This window comes from Siniperca chuatsi, linkage group LG10, assembly GCF_020085105.1.
Source record: "Siniperca chuatsi isolate FFG_IHB_CAS linkage group LG10, ASM2008510v1, whole genome shotgun sequence".
Taxonomy (NCBI): Eukaryota; Metazoa; Chordata; class Actinopteri; order Centrarchiformes; family Sinipercidae; genus Siniperca; species Siniperca chuatsi.
The window spans coordinates 23,629,524-23,649,116 of record NC_058051.1 but is presented as its reverse complement, the minus strand read 5'-3'; the positions used below and the strand labels follow the sequence as shown (position 1 = coordinate 23,649,116).

The following is a 19,593-nucleotide window of genomic DNA, read 5'->3' as shown; positions in this document are numbered from 1 at the left end:
AAACAATGACAACGATATTTACAAAGTGTCATCAACAACTGAAAAATAACAATATGAAAATCTATGTCACAATTTAATGCTCAGTCCATCCTGAAGAACTCATATCCCTGATTATCTTAAAACATTATGTGAAACATTTCAGGAACAGATATTAACTCGACCCATTAAAAAGGCAAATCCTCTGGAAATGACGGGCTCATCACTTCTGTTATGATAAAATGGAAATTAATTTTTATTAGTGAAGTTTTTGGGGAAGAGTAACAAATAACACTATCCCTCCTACCCCTATTAGTATATAGAGGTAGGCTGATCAGATTGTTAAAGCGAACCCATGGTGCATATAATGATGGCCACTGCAATAACTACTCATCTTTATGCAATTATATTTCTACGTGCAGTTACAGTCATTATAAATACAAGACTGTCTTCACGTGGAGATGCAATCCTTGTGTAGTTCCAAATGTAGCCTTCTTTTAAACAATTTTTATGTCCATAATTTGAAGCAACCACAAGAGGGAGACATATTTAATTTTGGCCGTCATGAAATGGTGGCTTCCTACTCCTGACGAAAGCATGAAATTATGGCCTTTCAGTGCCTCGATTTCAATTCCACAGTCAAATTGTCCCCATGGCCATGAACTGCCTTGCATTTATTAAAACACTGGAAGATAAGATTTATTTTTGTGGATATTTATTTTGATTCTTTCTCGTTTATTGAAATAATTTTCATAATTGAATCAATGGTAACTAATATTGTATTCTGTTCCTTAATTTAGATAGGGAACTACATATAGTTAACGCTAAGAGTAACCAGCGTTACAATATTAGAATGTCTAATATTTGATTCACTGCAAAAATCTACCTAGTGGAAATGAAAAATGACCAAATTCACATACACATCTTTGAATCAAACAGCAGACCCTGGAGGATTTTTTTTTTTTTACCAACAAACAGGCTGACAATCATTTCTAGAAAAACAGTCCAATATATTATATGCAATTTTTTTATTCAATGCATTATTGATATTCTCATGACACATACAGTAAGTTTTCCAAACAGCAAAATGTGAAAGTTTAGTTGTTTTTATTTCTCAAACACCTGTAAAACTACTAGAGAAACATGACTATGTACAATTCCAACATGCTGGACACAGATGACATTCTAAACTGCTGGTAAACACAAGGCACCATCCAAGATCAACAATCAGTTACAAGGTCTGAGATCTGAAGTGAGTGGTCAACTGTATATGTGCAAAGATACAGTATTGTTATTTTTGTATCCTACAGTACAGTATGAGCTTATAACATTGTTACATGAAGAAGAGTAAAGGGAAAATAAAGCAAGTTTGGCAAAGTCGGTGGTCTGAAAACTCCTCCTGTGAATATTCTTTAGCAGAGAATCCAAGCCAAGACACGAGCATCATAAATACATAAACATTTGACATGAATCATAGCAGCAGTCTTTCTATGGGTTTCAATGCATACTCCATAGCTACGTAGAAATGACCTCAAATGTTCAAGTATTATAGTACTAGTACTCAGTGCAGCCTTGAATAGTCAGTGTCACTCCCTCATTCATACGCTCTGTCACACACAAACACACAGCTTCCTATGTTGAAACATTTCCCTAATATGTTTATGATTTGCAATGATACAAATACAGCCTTTTACATTGTAAGACCACAGGGGAAAAAAAAAAAAACTTTAAACCTATGGATTTGAGAGACACTGAAATTGTTTTGGTGCAGCAGTGGTAAAAACCATCTCTGATTAACATGTTACATACAGATTTGACCCTGCTGCAGTGGTTGCATCACTTCAATATGTCACATCACTTCAAATACACTAAAATAGGCCCAAACCAGTCCCTCAAGGAAAGTGAGAGTTTGAGAGCAACATGTTTTTTTTGTGTGTCCCTTCCTTTTTTTGGCGTGTTTATTGTTCATAATGTCCCCTGGGGGCCAGTATTATCGACAAAGGGTACGCTTCACAAATGTAGTTTTAACACAGGTGAGATGAAAACACAAAACACATATATTTTCAACTTTGTCATCTACACTTCTCAGTTACTATTAAAAGCAGAAAAAAATCCATAACAAAATGATCAAAAACAGCTTTACACTTCATCAGAAAAGGTGACACAAAACCAAAGTGGATTTGGTCTAAGTTATCACAACTCCATATAATCCTGGAGGGACTTGTCTGGTGTCTTACACACACAGTAAGAAACAAAGTGCTTGATTTGGAGCAGATGACAACCACAACACTGCAGATTTGCTGCAAATTCTACAGAATAAAAAAAAATGATTGCATATATGTCTCAGCATCTACTCATGATGTTTTGCGTACCGAGGTCATTTTATTGTAACAAAAACATGTTCCTGTCACAATCCACACATATCCTAAAGAAGAAAATAAAAAAAGAATGTGCAATTTTCTGCTCATATACTAAACATCTATGTTCTCCAGTATAGGCAACAGTATTTTGGCAGTAACATACAAAACAGAGAAAAGAGCTGACTAGAAAAGCCTTGTAATGTATTGTTAAGATAAAGGTTTGCTTTGTGGAACTAGGCCTCCTCTTAGATTTCAAAAATGAGATTGAATTCAAAGACCTAGCTTTATCTGTGCTCAGGAAACTGCACAAAATATGCTATAATACATCTAAAAAAATCTGACTGTACATGATCTGCTGTTTTTGGCATTGCAAAATTTTGCAGTATAAAAACATACAAACACTGCCATAGATAAAATCAAACTAAAATGGTGTTTGCTTTCCACTAAAATAAAAGTATTTTGGATATTGTTATGAATGACAGTAGTGCTCAGAAGATGAAAAATGCCATTGATTGAGAGTCATAATACATGGGCTACATTATGAGGTAATTAACATGACACATTAAGCAACTATGAACTCAACTGCTTCAAAATTTACCCAAATATTATCCAAAACATGTTAATAAGCAAAAAACATGTATATTTCAAGGGTTCTGATGTGCAAAATGTGCTAATGTCTTGATCGACCTCCTTCAAAAGCGTGGTGCTCCTCGTGTGCTGAAATGTAAGCAAAAAGAACAATTACTCACATTGTATGGTGTTATTGTCAATCCATTTTTAAAACCATGATTTATCATTGTTAATATTCCAAGAAAATACTCACGTTTGTAAAACACCGCTTTAAAAGGTATTTGTGGAAGGAGCTCATAGATCCTTCCTAAGATGTTTGACTCGTTTGCACAAGAAGCATTTCCATTCCAGACCTGAAAGACATCTTCTCTGTCCCTTACACTGACGCTGACCCCGACTACTTCATCGTCTGCAAGAACAGCAACAGGGAATGGCATTAATGCATTTCAGACTTACAGTATGGTGTACATATTACATATCAAGAAACTTACCTGAGGCACAATAATCACTGAACTGTTCTCCAATAGTAGCCAATAGCAACTCCTTCCACACAACAGACTGTAAATATGAAGACAAATTTGTTAAGTAGTAAATTATTAATAAGAAAATAGTACATAATAAATACTTATATTGATTATGTCACTTACAGTGCATTCTTTGGGTACTTTCATTTTCCAAACACCACCTTTAGCATTGCTTTCTTCTTCCCTGTATGCAAACCAGTAGGCAACATTACACAAACCAATTTTAAACAGCTTCAAATACTATAAACACACACACGCATTTATCTTGAATTTAAACTTACCAGAGTGGTTTTCTTTCTCCTCTCATCAGATGATAGCTACATCTCAGTGGCAAGCTGGAGACGCCGGGTATGTTGTTGTAAACTCTCCAAAAGTTCTACTCCAGTGCCGAGGTGAATAGAGGAAACAAGTTATTTTATTGAACCATTAACAGGCACAGGGAGCACACACAGTTGGCCTTGTTAATATGTCACATTTGTTAAGGTGTAGAAAGTCACTGCCAAAGGTCTTTTCCTCATTGCGCTTAACAACACAGACACAAAAAACAAATTTATGAATCCTTATCCAACACAGTTGTGGTTAGGGATTCATAAAGGAGAACTTGAACTATTTAACCTGCCATAATCACTATGAAATATGAAAAATAACATACTGGTCGTCAGTAATATTGTCTTAACACATGGTCAGTAGCTCTATATATATATTGCACATAATGATATAATAATGCAATTGCACCACAGGCTGATAATGTGGTTTGACCTGTATCACAGCCTGTAGGAATGCTACTAGTGTTAGTGATACTACTAAATCCTGTTTAGTATACTGATTACTGTCAAGTACAAAGACATCAGTGAAGAACAAAGTTTCAGTTTCTTATTAAAGTTTGGCTGTGGCCTTGGTGTATTGGGAGAAAGAGAAACTCCTAACAGCAATGTCTAAGGAAAACACCTCAGCATATAATCCTGATTTGAGTGTAAATAAGCAGAGTTGCTACTGATATGTGTCGTCGCTCCACTCGTAGTGCTGCAGAATGTACCAACACTGTGCCTGCTGGAGCTGTGCTCTTGCATCAAGACTGTAAAGCATCTTACCTGGACGGTCTCCACGGTGTAGATTTTCTTCAGGTTTGACTCACATTCAGCTGCTGTTGTTCCTGGGAGAGATCTGACAAAAAAACAACAACAAACAGATACAGACATTTAATTAAATTCCATTTATTTGTTTAAAAATGACAAGCTTGTGAAGATCTCAGGTCTTCTAAGTTGACATTGTCTAAATAGATTTCTTTCAGTGGTACATTACTCAGACATGTTTCAGTTAGCTGCCCTCTGAGCAGACAGGTGGGGGGGGGGGTATCAGATGACAAATAAGCCAGTAAACAGTAAACAACACTGACCCCATTTGAACACAGTGCCCTCTGATTTGTACACACTGTGGATGATGAGGCTTGTGTAAGTGTCACTTGTGATTACTTTACATTAATTCTGAAACTCAAACTGACCTTGTCTGAAATCAAGTCGAGTTATTATGTTTAGCCCGCCAGTCATAATTACGCCCTTTTGTTTATTTTAAGATCCTTCCAAGTAGAGGACTTGCGTATGTAGGTCAGAGAGAAAACAAGTTGGCAGGAAAGCTGCATCAACACCATTAACAGGCTGTTTGTTTGATATTATTTTTCTGTGATATATTAAGACAGATCATCTCTATGTCGCTGTTAAACACACCTATAATGTTATTTAGGTTGCAGTGACTGACTTATAGCAGGCCTGATCAATTCGTCATCTCCCTTCTTTGTTCTCATTAAAAGGTCAGCTACAAAGAGTTCACCTACTTGACACTGGCTAAAGATTAATAACATAACGAAGGAGGAAAAGAAATATCTAAGCAGTGTCTTACCTGTCAAGCCAGAAAGTCCACGGAGAATGTAAAGGCAGAGTGTCGTTTTCATTCTTACTTGAAATCCTTCCCAAATCGCTGATGTGAATGTTGTGCTCCAGCAGAACAGGGCTGCTGGATGATGTGCTCAGTTGTAATGCAGCTACTGGAACTGCCATTGTTACCTCTGAAAAAACCGATTGACTTAGTAAAAAAACAAACAACTAGCAGACCTCCTGTGCAGATGTTTCCACCAGGGCTGTTATCGTTATATATAGGTTCGTTAGGCAAAATTGACCCCTATGAGCTGCTGACTCATTGGCCGCTTCACCGGTTTGCGCCGTCACAACAGAAAAACGATGACGCTTGCTGACTGCCTGCGACATCTACAGCGTATCAGAGCGATCCAGAAGTTTCTGTCACTCAAGTCGCCACATACTTTAACTGAAAATGTAATTATTTGCGCTATAAGAAGAAGCGCTATTTCAATTCTGGCTCCTTATTCCGTTGCTACGGGGGAACAGGGCATTCAAATGCTTTGTTAATCTCAGGTTAAACTGGAACGCGTCTTCAGCGAATGTGAATACGTAATTTTAGACATGCGCAGTCATCACTGCCACTAGCTTTGTTGGATTGCTACCTGCTACTGCTAACTAGCAAGTATTTCCTGCCTGTGACTGGACACAGCAATGGACGTCGAAGCGTTATTGGAAGCGTTTCAAGGTAATATTTACAGTTATCCAAATGAATAATTTGTCGTTTATTAGAGGAGGATTTTGAAATGTGTTTTGATGCTTCTAGCAAAATCTGTAACGTTAATGTTTGCTAACTACGTTACCGTAATTTAGCTTACTGACAGCGATTAACATGTAGAGGCACTTGGGGACAATCTGATCTGACTCTGCTTGGCCTAGCTAGTTCAATGTTATTGTCAACAAGAGTTCGTCCAATTTTACACCCTTGACCCATTTATTCCGGTACTGATAGTTAGAGATTATGTAAACAGCAAGCTGGCTAACGTCACAGTAAACATGCTAATTTACTTACCAACTTTTACAAGAACTTTCCAGTTAACTTAGTTAACTGAAATTTTGACGATTTTATGATGTGGCGTTTAACTTGTTTTTTTCCATGTTAAGCACATTTTCACTCGACACAGCTGATAAGTCAACACTTTACAATATCATTGCCAACGTGCAGTTAATGTACCTGCAGTAACGTTAGCCTGAAACATTTTTCCACAGTAATTTACAGAATACATCATTATCTAATGGTCATATGCTTCTAGGTCATTTTGAAAAATTTCAACTTTAAGTTAAGGTTAATGCAGGTACAAACACTGTTGGGGTCAGATATGTGTGCTGTTTGGATTAACGTTATTACCAATAAACTAATTCTTCTGTTTTTCATGTGGGCATTTACAGATTTTGAGAAGAAAGGCAAGAGAGAGACCTGTCCTGTTCTAGAGCAATTCTTGTGTCATGTTGCCAAGACAGGGCAGCCAATGTGAGTAGTCCACAAGGGCTCACGCAGAACATTAAAACTTCTACAAATCTTCACACACAGCAATGATGACATCCGTTTTCCTGCAAAAGCAGATTTCTGCTTGGTGAACTTTTTTGTCACACTTATCAGCGTTTTTGTACAAATGTGTTCAAAGACTTTTCATTCTTTTGTGTGTTTGACATGCAGACTTGTATTTCCGATATCTTCTAGGATCCTGTGGTCACAGTTCAAAACGTACTTCATGTTTAAATTGGAAAAAGTCATGGATGATTTCCAGGCTTCAACACCAGAACAGAGAGGGCCACATAATCCCAATGTAGAGTATATTCCCTTCGAAGAGATGAAGAAGAGGATCTTAAAAATAGTGGATGGTTACAATGGGTGAGTAAAGCCAGTTTGCAAATCGCAAACAAATCCTTCCTCACAACCTTCTTCTTAAGTTTCCACATAGCAAAATCACTTAATGATTTGAAAATTAATATTAGCTCTTTACACCCAAAGTCAACAGTTACTTAGGTTTAAATAGCTTCAAGCAACAAAACAAATAGGAAACCATTGCTATTTTCCTTGATGAGTCAGTCAGATCTAAACTTAACATTAAAACATAATACTGTATAAACGTTCCCCCTAGAATATAAGAAGCAGTATGTTGACAAACAATCATGATTAATTATTCATGTCAGAACTTGTGACTAAGGTTGACCAGGTCTGTCCGGATTGATCCAAGTTTTTTCTCATTCAGCTCCAGTGCTGCCAGGTTTGGCAAGTGTTAATGCTGGCTGTGAGACGGTTATGTGTGGCTAATCCTAAATATATCTCTTGATAACCTTTCCAGAATCCCATTCACCATCCAGCGTCTATGTGAACTCCTAACGGACCCCAAGCGCAACTATACAGGAACAGAGAAGTTTCTTATGGGTTTAGAGAAGGTGAGCACTACACTGCACTACTTTTTGTAAAAGTTCACCAACTGTAATGTTAAGCGCTTTCACTCAAGATAAACAATAAAGGAGTATTGTTTTAAATGTACTTTCCGTGGCATTAAATTGAATTCTAATATATATATTATTGTTTATGTATTGCAGAATGTAATGGTGGTCAGCTGTGTGTACCCCACATCAGAGTAAGTACATCAGCTGTTAAGCTTTTGCTCCCCTTGCTCTGCTGACCGCAGTATTTCTGTTAAGCTGCTTCTGATGCACATTGACAGCTCCCTTGAATTTGCTTATTCAGTCACACTTACAAAGTTACAATTAACAGCCAGTTATTTTTGTGCCTTTCTATTTCTTTCAAAGGAAAAATGGGGCATCCAGTGTAAACAGAATGAATGGCGTGATGTTTCCTGGTAACTCTTCTCTATATTCAGACAGGTGGGAGCCACATACTTGTCAGTGATTGACTTCCACAAATCTAAAATTGCCTCATACACCAGCAAGTGGAAATTTGAATTAGTTAGTAAGGTTATAGTAAGGGCAGTTATGTCTTGCCTGTCAGTTTGGGTCTTAGTAGTTCTGCTGATTTGCCATCTTGTGATATGACATGCATAAGAAATGGTAATTTTCTTTTTCTGCAGTCAAACTGTAAATGGACCAGGCACACCAAAACCGCTCAACAGACCAAAGCTGTCAAGCTGCCATTCGCTTTCGACCAACGGGCTCCCTGACTGTACAGTCAGTAAAGAGCCAGAGACAACCACAACTGAAGTGGAGGAGCACCATATCAGGTAATTGAAATAAGTGCGGTATATATGTGGCACTGTGAGTGTGTAGTATACTGAGTGAGTCTACTCAATATTTTTTTTATTTGAAATGCAGGGACACCGATAATATGTCAAGCCGAGACATTTCCTTCATAAGCAGATCTTCTCAAGACCACGTCTTTAAAAGGAATATATGACTACTCATTGCTTTAATCTTAAGTATATATTTTGACGAACTGATTCCCTGTGTTTCTGTCATTACTGCAGTGATTCCTCGCCATCAGAAGGTGAAATTACACCAAACAGCGGGATAAAGAACAAACACCCCAAGGAGGAGGAAGAGGAAGAGGAGGAGGAGGATTCTGCCGCTGACAAGCATGAGGTCAAGAGGCTCAAGTTTGACAAAAAGGAAGAAGATGAAACAGAAAGTGAAGAAAAGGAGATATCTTGTTGCAAAGGGTCAGAGAGCTTGTCAGACACACCAGAGTCTTCCAAAGACTCTTGTGGTCAAGAGTACATAAGTGGAACATCTTGTGAGACACCTGCTATTTTAGAGGATCATGGTAAGTGTTAACTCATCTTCACTTAGGCTGATGTATGTATACTTAAGTATTACTTTTGTGTTTCAATACACTATGTGTGGTGTCTTCAAAGACAGAGGGCTATGCTGTAGCTTAGGTGGATCTCTCTAGTGCAAATCTCTTGGCTGCTATTGTTATCACAAAGTGAATATGGGAGAATTTAAATATTAACATGTGGGTATTAGAATAAATGCACAACACTGTTGTCTGTTTTGGTGGTCAAGTTGCATTGTGGGTAATGTAATTTACACATGTAACTGTGAGCCAAAGTGTCTTTTTAGGCTTCAAGGGTTTTACTCTAACTTTTAAGTATATCTTAAACTCTTAAATTGCTTCAGATATCTCCTAGTTTAATGTTGGACTACAAGAGCACAATACGTAGCCACAAGTCACAATTATTTCCCTCATACTGGAATAAGCCAGTTTCCAAGTTTTTTTCACTGAAGTTGAAATTTATGCATTCAGCTTCAAAGGCCTACAAATAACGATAGCCTTGAATGTATTAGTTAACACCCACAGACTGTTTGTTATTCAGAATGTAACAGTGAAATGTTTAGAGCTGCAACAAATATTCAATTAATTAATTAATCTGCAACTATTTTGATAGTCAATTAATCGTTTTGTGTCATTTGTTAAGAAAGAATTCCAAAATTATCTGGTTTAAGCTTCTCAAATGTGTATGTTTTTTGGTTTCCTTAGTCTTCTGTGATAGTAAACTCAATATATTTGGCTAATCAATTATTTGAGAAAATAATCGCCGATCGATTAATTGATAATGAAAATAATTGTTAGTTGCAACCCTAATGTTGTCTACTTTGGTTGTCAGAGCCCAGTAGCACACAGACAGAACCTTCTGAAAGGGAAGAAGATTCATCTGAGAGGGGGAATGTCCACTGTCCGGAGATTGACAGCACTGTGGATCAACCTGAGCAGCCTGCTCCATCAGCGAAGAGTACAAGCTCTGAGCAGGAAAAGGAGAAGAGTAGCAGCATTGATGGAGAAGGCCCACCCATCGACAACCAGGTCCCCTCTTCTACTAATTCATTGGTCTTGTCAACAGAGGGTGGCGCTGACAATTCAAGCAGCGCAAAGACTGAAATAGAGCCAAGAGAACATGACTAATTTAAAGCCCAGCCTGTCAACTGACTTTTTTTTTACACTGTATGATACCACACCAAGGGTATGTCTGTAGCACTGTGGACCTTTAGACATCAGCACCAGGCGCGATGTGGACCTCGAGATTCATCATAATAGGATCTTTTTGTCCACCTCAGTTTCAACTATTCAAGGCCACACATCACTGGTCTTTAAACTGGAAGGAAATGATTTAAAGAAGATAATGGAGACTCTGCTTTTTTCACTGCTGACTAAAAGTTTTTCTAATCTTTTTTTCCTGATTTTTATATCTAAGTGTTATAATTTAACCTTGATAACTGATTTTTTTTTTTTGATTGATATGATTTGTTGAGGACACGCGTCATTAAGAATGTGAAACAACACTTCACAGATGTCGGTTTGCTTTTTCAATGAAGCACATACCATAAAAATGTATTTCTTATTAACATTATATTGCAGTTGTTTGCATTAACCCCTTGAAGGATATGGAAAATGTCACAGTTTTGCTTTGTCGCTGTATGAAGCCAATATCAACACAATATTGCCAGTAGTAACCAGTTTGGTTAGATAGAATATTGGTTTGGCTTAAGAGAAGCCATTTCTACATCACAATCTGTCAACAGTACACAAGGTACTTTTACACTTTCTGTATGTCATACTTTAGTTGTACAACTGTCCCTTTTTGATAGCTTGGATTTTTACAGTATGTATCTGTAAATCAGTTTTTGTAGACTTGTAATACATGTCCACTGCCTTTGTGGAACTGATAATCACTGGAAATTGAATGCTTGAGCTTGTATCATAGTATTCGTGGAAAGCAATAAATGCTAAAATTTAAAGTGTAGGATGCTCTGTTAAGATTAAGGGAGTTGTTCTTTTGAGTTGCAAATCAAGTTATGTTTCATACCTGCTTAACAATAAGGGCCAGTGAATTATGGGAACTGTCTTTTAGCCACGCTTGAGGCGTGACGCCAGGAATAGTAACCCATCAATAGCTATATGGGTAACTCCCACCCCACAATTAAAAAAAAAAATCTCTTGTCTAACACTAAGCTCATGACAGTACACTTCTGAAACTAATGACCCGATTTCTGTCTTCAGCTGTACTTTGACTTAAATACTGGCATAATATGCTAACATGCTGATTGTACACCATAACCTTCAGATGCTAACATATCGACATTAGCCAAACATGCTACATTAAGCCATTTAGTATTTAAAGTTAATAAGCTGGCATGCTTAAAGTTCACTGCATTTTAAGTATTAGCATGTTAACATGCTTGTTAAGTCTTCTTTTTAAGTAGACCACTTTGGTCCAGATTGGAACTAGCTCAACAACTCCTACACGGATTGCTTCATTCATGGTCACCAGAGGATTAATCCTACTGACTTTTGTGAACCCCTGACTTTTCCTCTAGCGCCATCATTAAGTTGACATTTGTGGTTCAGAGTGAAATATCTAGTCTAATATTAGATGTAGCTATTGTTATTAAATTTACAACAGCTATTCAAGGTCTGTAGAGGATATGTTCTAACGTCTTTGACAATCCTATGGCTTTTCCTCTAGCGATCCTCTGACCAGTGGGTGGCGCTAGAGGAAAAGTGAGTTTTGATTTATTCCTGGTTCTCAAGAGGATGATCTGTTGTAATAACACTGATCTCCTGATTTCTTATCTGGTCAAAATTTCATTTTGTCCAGTACTTATGACCAAATACTTGCAAAACTCATGACATTGGCGTCAGCCTCAGCTGAACTGTGTTTAGTGCTAATTAGCAAACGTTTGCCTGCTCACACGCTAAACCAACACAGTGAACATGGTAAATAATACACCTGCTAAATGCTAGCATTATCATCGTAAGCATGTCAGCATGCTGATGTAAGCATTTAGCTCAAGTACAGCCTCACAGAGCCGCACAGCATGGCTGTAGACTCTTGTTATTTTACTGAGCTAAAACAGTAAACGAAGTAACACTGTTGACACAGGCTTGAAAGTTACTTGGGGCCAATTCTGTCAATGCAACCCTGCCCTGGGTACAGGAAAAGAACTTATGTAAGATGATTAAATGAAATATGGGTGAGATTTAAAATATCTCTTGTGTAAGAACAGAGGGTGTGAATCATTTTAATCCAGTGTGACACCTCAGATGGCCTTGACACTTCTAAACTAAGATTATCACTATCCCTGTTGTCAGCACATATCGTGGGCCAGGAAGGTATTGGGCCAGGCCAAGCTTTCACCTGTAAACAATGGCTATGGCAGCCACTAACAGTGACACTGTTATTCTACTGAAAACATGTAGTTATTTCCAAATTTCCATGGACTACTTCACTGCCCAACACTCAAACAAGGCCAAAAGCTTGTTAGATGTTTCCACCCATTTCCCAAATATAATTGCCCTCTTGACGTCTAAATTCTAATGCCTATCATTAGTGAATTTAACTAGTGCACATTTATTATAGGCTTCAGTAAGACTGAAGCAGGCATGTAAACAGTAATCAGGGTAGCAGTAAATAACCCTGGCACCCGAAGGTCAGAGCTTTCAGGGATAACTAAACACTTGGCCTGTGTGGATCATCAGACTGGTCAGGAACTTTCAGGAAAAGGAGTACATCAGCGATATTTAGTATTCTACTTCCATAAAGTGTGGGGACTCAGATTAAGAGACAGATTAACAACAAATTGACAAAATCTAAGCAGCAGTGCCTGAGATACCCTGCTTTTTATTGGCTAGAATGGGTCAAGCCCCTCCAGAAACTCTGAATCCTACATTTCCCATAATGCAACTAATATCATCTTTTCATTATTCATCCTCTCTGAAATCTCAGTGACTAGTAAACTGACTTTGATGTCTGTAATCAGTGGAGTTCCCTCTGGAAATACATTTAGACTATATCAAAACAGTATGTTTGCTTTATCAGTTAGTTGTGTGGTAAGCCTTTGTTATGAGTAAGCTGAGTTAAGAAAGCTTGATCAAAGTGTGCTTGACTTCATGTCTCATGTAACATTATCTTATGTCATACAGACCTTAAATCTGAGATTACCTTACCACGATTTACCTTTACACACATATGTAGTTTAAGTCATACCATGCAAACATTTATTCATACAGTATAATAATTACATTGTTAATAAAAGGTCCATCATACCATAGAGGTACTTGAAACCTATTATTAGGGAGTGTGAGTGTTGTTCAAAGCTAACATACAGTAAATGAACTTCTCTCTGTTTAGGATAGGTAGAAGCGAGGCCACAAGGAAATCCCCATGATCTGTCTGTGAACTAATTGATTTTGACAAGTGTCCATTTCTAATCCCTTATCATGTATGTGATCCATAACAGTCTGTGTCTCATCCTCACTTACAGACGAGATTTGCCACAATAGAGAGCCCAAAAACACTTGAGTTTGTATGGACCGTGATGTCATTTTGATTAGATTTGCTCAAAGTTTGTTGCAGTAATTGGCTCGGTAATTAAGGACTAACGTTTGTGGATTTTGTAATGTAGAGGGAAGCTTTAGACCAGTTACCCAGGTCAAACAGTTTCATGTAATGTAAGAAATAATTTCAGTCTTTAGGGAGCTGAAGACAAAATTTCCACAATGGGTCAGCGCCTAAGCGAGGATAGTGACCCAGACAAGGAAATTGATGTGGCAGAGCTGCAGGAATGGTACAAAAAATTTGTCGTGGAATGCCCAAGTGGAACTCTCTTCATGCACGAGTTCAAAGGCTTTTTTGGCGTTACTGATAACAAGGAGGCTGCAGATTACATTGAAAACATGTTTCGAGCCTTTGACAAGAACGGCGTAAGTACAAGCTACCATTGTGTATATACTGTAGAAGTATAAGCCTTGTACGTAGTCATTTGTCTCATTTATGTACTGATACTACACTTGCCACAGTAATAGTGAAGATCTGTTGATTGGAAGCATTTGTGACAGCTGCAGTTAAAGACCATTATTGAGCACATATTTTTAGAGCTGAAGCAATTAGCTGATTACTCGATTGACAGAAAATAAATCTGTAACAATTTTGATAGTCGATTAATTATGTAAGGCAAAAATGCCAAACATTTACAGGTTCCAGCTTCTGAAATGTGAATATTTGCTGGTTTTCTTAGTCTTCTATGAAAGTAAACTGAATATCTTATTCGAATATCAGACAAAAGAAGCAATTTGAATACGTCCACTTGGGCCCTGGGAAATTACAAGGGTTTTTTCCACTATTTTCTGACAGGTTGTAGTCTAAACAATTAATTGAGAAAATATGGTAAATCGATACTGAAAATAATCCTTAGTCGAAGGCTTACATATTTTTTAAATTGTTGTATCCAGTAAGAAGACTCTTTATATTCTATCTTGTATATTGCAGAACAAACATTTTGCCTGTCAAAGTAAAGAAACATTTAGCTCATAAATTGTGGCCCTTCATAATGTGAACATTTTCTCTTCATGTACACAGGACAACACCATTGATTTTCTGGAGTATGTGGCAGCCTTGAACTTAGTCCTAAGGGGTAAATTGGAACATAAGCTTAAATGGACATTCAAAATGTATGATAAAGATGGAAGCGGATGCATTGATAAAACAGAGCTTCTTGAAATTGTGGAGGTAATGATTACTATTATACAGTAACTATATGCAACTACTGATCTGTAAAGTTTTCAAAACATTTTAAAGAATATTTCAAGATAAATCAGTGGGCTGTAATGAAATGTAGTCAATGCAAGAGTCATTGTAACGTACTTTCCTGTCACTCTCAGTCTATTTATCGAATGAAGAAAGCCTGCCATGGAGAGTTGGATGAAGAATGCAATCTGCTGACCCCGGACCAAGTGGTTGACCGGATATTTGAGCTGGTTGATGAAAATGGAGATGGTGAGTGTTTGTAACAGTTTTCTGACAGTAGAAAAGGTTTCATTAGTAGTCATCTGGACACTGTTTTCAGAATCAAGACGTTTCGGCTCCCATCCGGAAATCATTCTCAATTGTGAAAATGGTCTGAGAACTCAGAAATTTAAGCTACTCTGTGTTGCTTAAGCGCTGCCCTCAGGAAGGAGTCTTCCTGAGTTTCTGCTGATTACCCTGCCTAGTTTCACCTGAAACCGACCTTCTTTTGTTTTCATGATGGCCCAGTAATCAGGCCTATTGTTTTCTGGCTGCACCTCCCTCATCACTGTTAAGTACCTGATTAGCATATGATTGGCTTGACCATGGTGTTAATACACTGTGGTAAACGGTTGGCAAGTTGAATCTCAGACCACCATTTCTGTTTAAAGAGTGGTTTTCTTTTTTCACAAAAATGGCTTCTTTGATTCCTCTTTCAAACCAACTCTTCTCTCTACTGGGATGGGAGCCGAAACGTCTTGATTCTGAACAGTGTTCAGATGACTACAACTGAAACCTTTTCTACGATGGAACACTCCTGGACGAATGAGGGACTACACCGTCTAGTTTTCTGACAGCTTAAAATGCTTCATGAATGATTCAAAATGTCTGTGTCAGGCTGCTATAATGGCTTTGTGGAGTGTTAATGTAAAAGTGTGCATGTGTTCATTGTTGCTTGAGTATATTGAAAGGGAAGGTGTGTCTCAGCTGTACAATGGTCCTCTCCGTCACACAATGATGAATTCAGGAATCGATAGTAAAATAAGCCCAGAGAATAACTGTCTCTCATCACTTAGGGGAGCTCTCGCTGGATGAGTTCATTGATGGAGCACGGAGGGACAAGTGGGTGATGAAGATGCTGCAGATGGACGTCAACCCTGGGGACTGGATCAACGAGCGAAGACGCAGTGCTGACTTCTAAGGCTGGAACATGGACTGTCAATCTGTCACATCCTAAATGTGTGACCAATCATGTGATTTTGTATCTATTGCAGTTTATATGTATATAAAAGAAAACAACACCACAGTCACATCCTGGCATTGTGCTGCTATATTTTGCTTGTAAAGGGGATAGCTGTTTATTCATTTTGGTTCTGGTTTCACACTTAATCAAGTTATTGAGCAACATTATTTTTGACATTATTCATTGCTATTTCAGGTCTTGTAGGTCTATTTATATGTCTGTATTTTATAGCTGCTGCAGACATACGGTGCTTACTGTATTTTCTTTTTAGTTTTGTGTCATAAAATGAGCATAAACGTTATTCAGTAAACATACTTAAATCCCCTACACAACCATGGTCCAACATAGAGTGGTGTTTTCATTTATTTGGGATGATTAGACCTCTTTTTAGGACTGTGGGAGTGCACACCGAGATTGATTGACATTTTCCTCACTCCCTCATAGTTTTGTTGCACCTCTTACTTGGGGGGGGGGTTTATAACTTTAACCGTTTCATTGGGGCACTAATGTTATTCCCATCATAGCTCGGCCCAACTTGAACCTTGATTGAGATCTAATAAAACAGAATAAATAAAAGGGTTTGCAGGCTCTTCAAAAACAATAAACACAATAAATAAATACGAATTTCACACTGCCTTTTTTGTTTTATAGAAATCTGATGTACTTCATGAAGTAAACAATGCACTAATTTGAGAAGTGAGACTAATACAATTTCAAAAGTAACTATATTCATAGACATTGCATTTGAAAACTACAACTTAAAATATGGACAATTTCACGATTTTCAACTACAAAATTGTTTGTGGTAGATTTCTGTTTTTTGTAAATATTCTTATTAAAATGATTTGTACAAATAGGTAGTCAAATTATAGATTTTGGTGTTAATATTATGCTGTAATATATGCCCAGAAACCTGTCAGCACTTTCCGTTATTCAGGAAATGACTCGCCACAAAGTCTCCTTTTGTCTCGCGAGAGGATAGGCAGACGTCGTGGTTGCTTGCTTGCTATCCAGCTGCAAACCGACTACTGAGCTACCAAAGAGCACCTTAATTTAGCATTAAAACGGCTACCTGCAGTCAACTGTTTGAAAATTATACGAGACACTTTACTGTCGCATGAGAAACTAGCTAACAGGTCTTCTAGCAGAAGTTGAATGCCGATAATCCCGCGTTGTTTTAATTTGTGTTTACGACTGTACACACCTAATCTACTCACCGCACCGCATGTGCTCTGCTCACTGTTGTCCATGTCGTCTGAACGTGAGAAACCAGTCAACACTGACAAAAAGAAGGTAAACCTTAGACTTGTAGGAAAAACTTTGTTTTACGTGCTTTAAAAGGTGTGTTTCTGTCATAGTTTCTCTTCTCAAACGTCAGTGCTTATTTCTTGTTCTGTCATTATGCTTCCTCACACGGTGTAATGCTGCCCCCTCCTGGCTAGCCTGCAGAAGACAGCTGGAGACTGAATTATGTCACTGGGAATCTGTTCTCCTGCCCCGAGGACGAGGCTTTGGCCCACTGTATCAGTGAAGACTGCCGCATGGGGGCAGGCATAGCAGTGATGTTCAAGCTGAAGTTCAAAGGGGTAGGAGAGTTAAAGGAACAGAGTGAGTCAGCCCTTTTATTAAAAATTCATCAGGAGTGAAAACGTCTTATTTTGGGGGTATTGATTCCCAGGCGATCATTTTGTTCAGCACAGAGAAACTGGTTTAGTTTTTAGCAGCGGTCTATTAAAAACCTAGCATTACAGTTAGAAAAACATCTAATTCTACTCTGTCTGACTTTATATATTCTCTATCAATTGACACAAAAGTTGAATGCTTTCATGGCTTCACCATCCCATTACATGAAAATCTTGTTGACTCATGCATCATTTTGTACACATTTATGCAAAATCCGTCCTGACATTTGGTCTCTTTGGAAACTTAAGGACCTGCACTACAATTTAAAATAAACATCTGTAGGTTGGAAAAAGAATTTTTCCGTACAGCATGAATTTGTAATGACTTGTTAACCCAGGGGTCAGCGAGGTTGAAGGAGTTTAAAAACGCATTATACTTGGGCTTTTTATTGTGTCCTATTCTGAAGTGGATATTATCTTTTTGTATCCAAACAGAAAAGGTGACGGGGCAGTGTGCTGTACTACAAAGAGACAGACGTTTTGTCTACTATCTGGTAAAGATGTAACAGTTAGTTATTAGAATTGTTCCCCATGCAAATTTTCAAAAAACATTGTAGTTAATATTATTTTTGCTTTCCTTTTTTATTATATTGCAGATCACAAAGAAAAAGGCCAGCCAAAAACCGACCTATGACAGCCTGAGACAGAGCTTGGAGGACATGAAGTCACACTGTGTTCTGAACGGAGTAACAAGAATATCAATGCCCCGGTTTGTATAATTTTCAGTCATTTAGTGATACTTCATCTAACAGATTCAAGAGAGAAATACTCATTGAATTCATTTTAAATGTGACAAGATATGCGTTGGTTCTGTTACTGTTACAGTTAAACAGTATGTTTTTCGCTCTTTTTCTGACAGTATTGGTTGTGGCCTGGATCGACTGCAGTGGGAAAGAGTGTCGGAGATACTGGAACAAGTCTTCAAACACACAAACGTGTCCATCACAGTCTACAGCCTTCCTGAGAAAGCAGAGACCGCAGTGATGAAGGAAAACATGCGCAGATGATTGATGGAAAAGTTTGTTTATTGTAATATTTAGTTCATGCACTTTTCTGTATTAATCCCATGATGATCATCTTTTTCAGTGGAAAAAAATGTTACGTTATCGATAACATGGAAATAAATTTTCGTTTTTGCACATCAAAGTCAACTGAACCTTCATGAACTTCTGCAAGTAGATGACACATAGGACATATTTCTACTGATCATCTATTATTTGTATCTGCAGTTTAATCTGCAATCATTAGTTTTCAGCTATTTGACAAGGTGAGGGCTGCTTCCAAAACATGCTAATCTAGATTTATCACTAAATCCAGATCGGTAACATCTGGATTACACTGGATTTGTTCACCTGTCCCTTCTGGTTTAACATCACATGATATTTTACACCAGGGCATTGAGCCTAACATATCAGGTATCTCTTTATTTTCCCATTCATCCACCAGGCAATTACATTGTTGACTAAGCTAACAGTGTATTTGCATTTCTTTGTGGGCATCATATAACTTCTAGAGTGCTCATTGTAGCCTCTGCAGATGGTTGAGGTGTTGTATGATCCATTATTGATCTGCTCAGGTATTGTACTTTAATACAGCCAGGACACACTGGAGGTACCAGATGTGAGTCAAAGAAAGAAGGGCGGGGAACCTGACACCACAAAGTTAATCCCACACATCCATTTTCTCCAGGATGGGTAAGCCTTTTAACGAATAATGAAACTGAAGTGGGAGGCAGAGGACTAATACTACACACTCTCCATTCAAAGTGGTCTATTTATTTCTTGTTTATTAGGTGGATTAAAATAATTGAATAATTTGATGACATGTACTTCAGGTGTAAGTAATTAAAATAAAC

The 19,593-nt window shown here is 37.8% G+C and overlaps 4 protein-coding genes across 6 annotated transcripts; 3 read left to right on the top strand and 1 right to left on the bottom strand.

The window, feature by feature from the left end:
- Positions 1–1,066: 1,066 nt before the first annotated feature.
- On the bottom strand, positions 1,067–5,486 carry LOC122882367 (eukaryotic translation initiation factor 4E type 3). Of its 2 annotated transcripts, none has more exons than XM_044209663.1 (7): positions 5,327–5,486; positions 4,522–4,594; positions 3,712–3,806; positions 3,554–3,614; positions 3,398–3,464; positions 3,160–3,315; positions 1,067–3,053 (listed from the first exon to the last, which is right to left on the bottom strand). In XM_044209663.1, exons 1-7 carry the CDS (start codon positions 5,482–5,484, stop codon positions 3,007–3,009), a joined length of 657 nt encoding a protein of 218 aa, XP_044065598.1. In that variant the 5' UTR covers positions 5,485–5,486; the 3' UTR covers positions 1,067–3,006. The 2 variants fall into 2 exon arrangements, with proteins under 2 accessions (XP_044065598.1, XP_044065599.1); XM_044209664.1 differs by having other exon boundaries at positions 3,712–3,809; positions 5,327–5,395.
- Positions 5,487–5,889: 403 nt separating this feature from the next.
- Positions 5,890–11,046, top strand: LOC122882366 (serine/threonine-protein phosphatase 4 regulatory subunit 2-A-like). 2 transcript variants are annotated; one of them, XM_044209661.1, is made up of 9 exons: positions 5,890–6,028; positions 6,730–6,811; positions 7,022–7,192; positions 7,647–7,740; positions 7,897–7,934; positions 8,107–8,181; positions 8,385–8,534; positions 8,778–9,073; positions 9,918–11,046. In XM_044209661.1, exons 1-9 carry the CDS (start codon positions 5,995–5,997, stop codon positions 10,211–10,213), a joined length of 1,236 nt encoding a protein of 411 aa, XP_044065596.1. In that variant the 5' UTR covers positions 5,890–5,994; the 3' UTR covers positions 10,214–11,046. The 2 variants fall into 2 exon arrangements, with proteins under 2 accessions (XP_044065596.1, XP_044065597.1); XM_044209662.1 differs by lacking the exon at positions 8,107–8,181.
- Positions 11,047–11,183: 137 nt separating this feature from the next.
- guca1b (guanylate cyclase activator 1B) lies at positions 11,184–16,685 on the top strand. Its single transcript, XM_044209669.1, has 4 exons — positions 11,184–14,011; positions 14,667–14,816; positions 14,969–15,083; positions 15,890–16,685. The coding sequence occupies exons 1-4, from the start codon at positions 13,808–13,810 to the stop codon at positions 16,012–16,014; spliced, it is 594 nt and encodes a 197-aa protein (XP_044065604.1). The 5' UTR covers positions 11,184–13,807; the 3' UTR covers positions 16,015–16,685.
- Positions 16,686–17,016: 331 nt separating this feature from the next.
- On the top strand, positions 17,017–18,884 carry oard1 (O-acyl-ADP-ribose deacylase 1). Its single transcript, XM_044209670.1, has 5 exons — positions 17,017–17,349; positions 17,499–17,664; positions 18,174–18,232; positions 18,335–18,447; positions 18,598–18,884. Exons 1-5 carry the CDS (start codon positions 17,212–17,214, stop codon positions 18,743–18,745), a joined length of 624 nt encoding a protein of 207 aa, XP_044065605.1. The 5' UTR covers positions 17,017–17,211; the 3' UTR covers positions 18,746–18,884.
- The last annotated feature ends 709 nt before the right edge of the window (positions 18,885–19,593 follow it).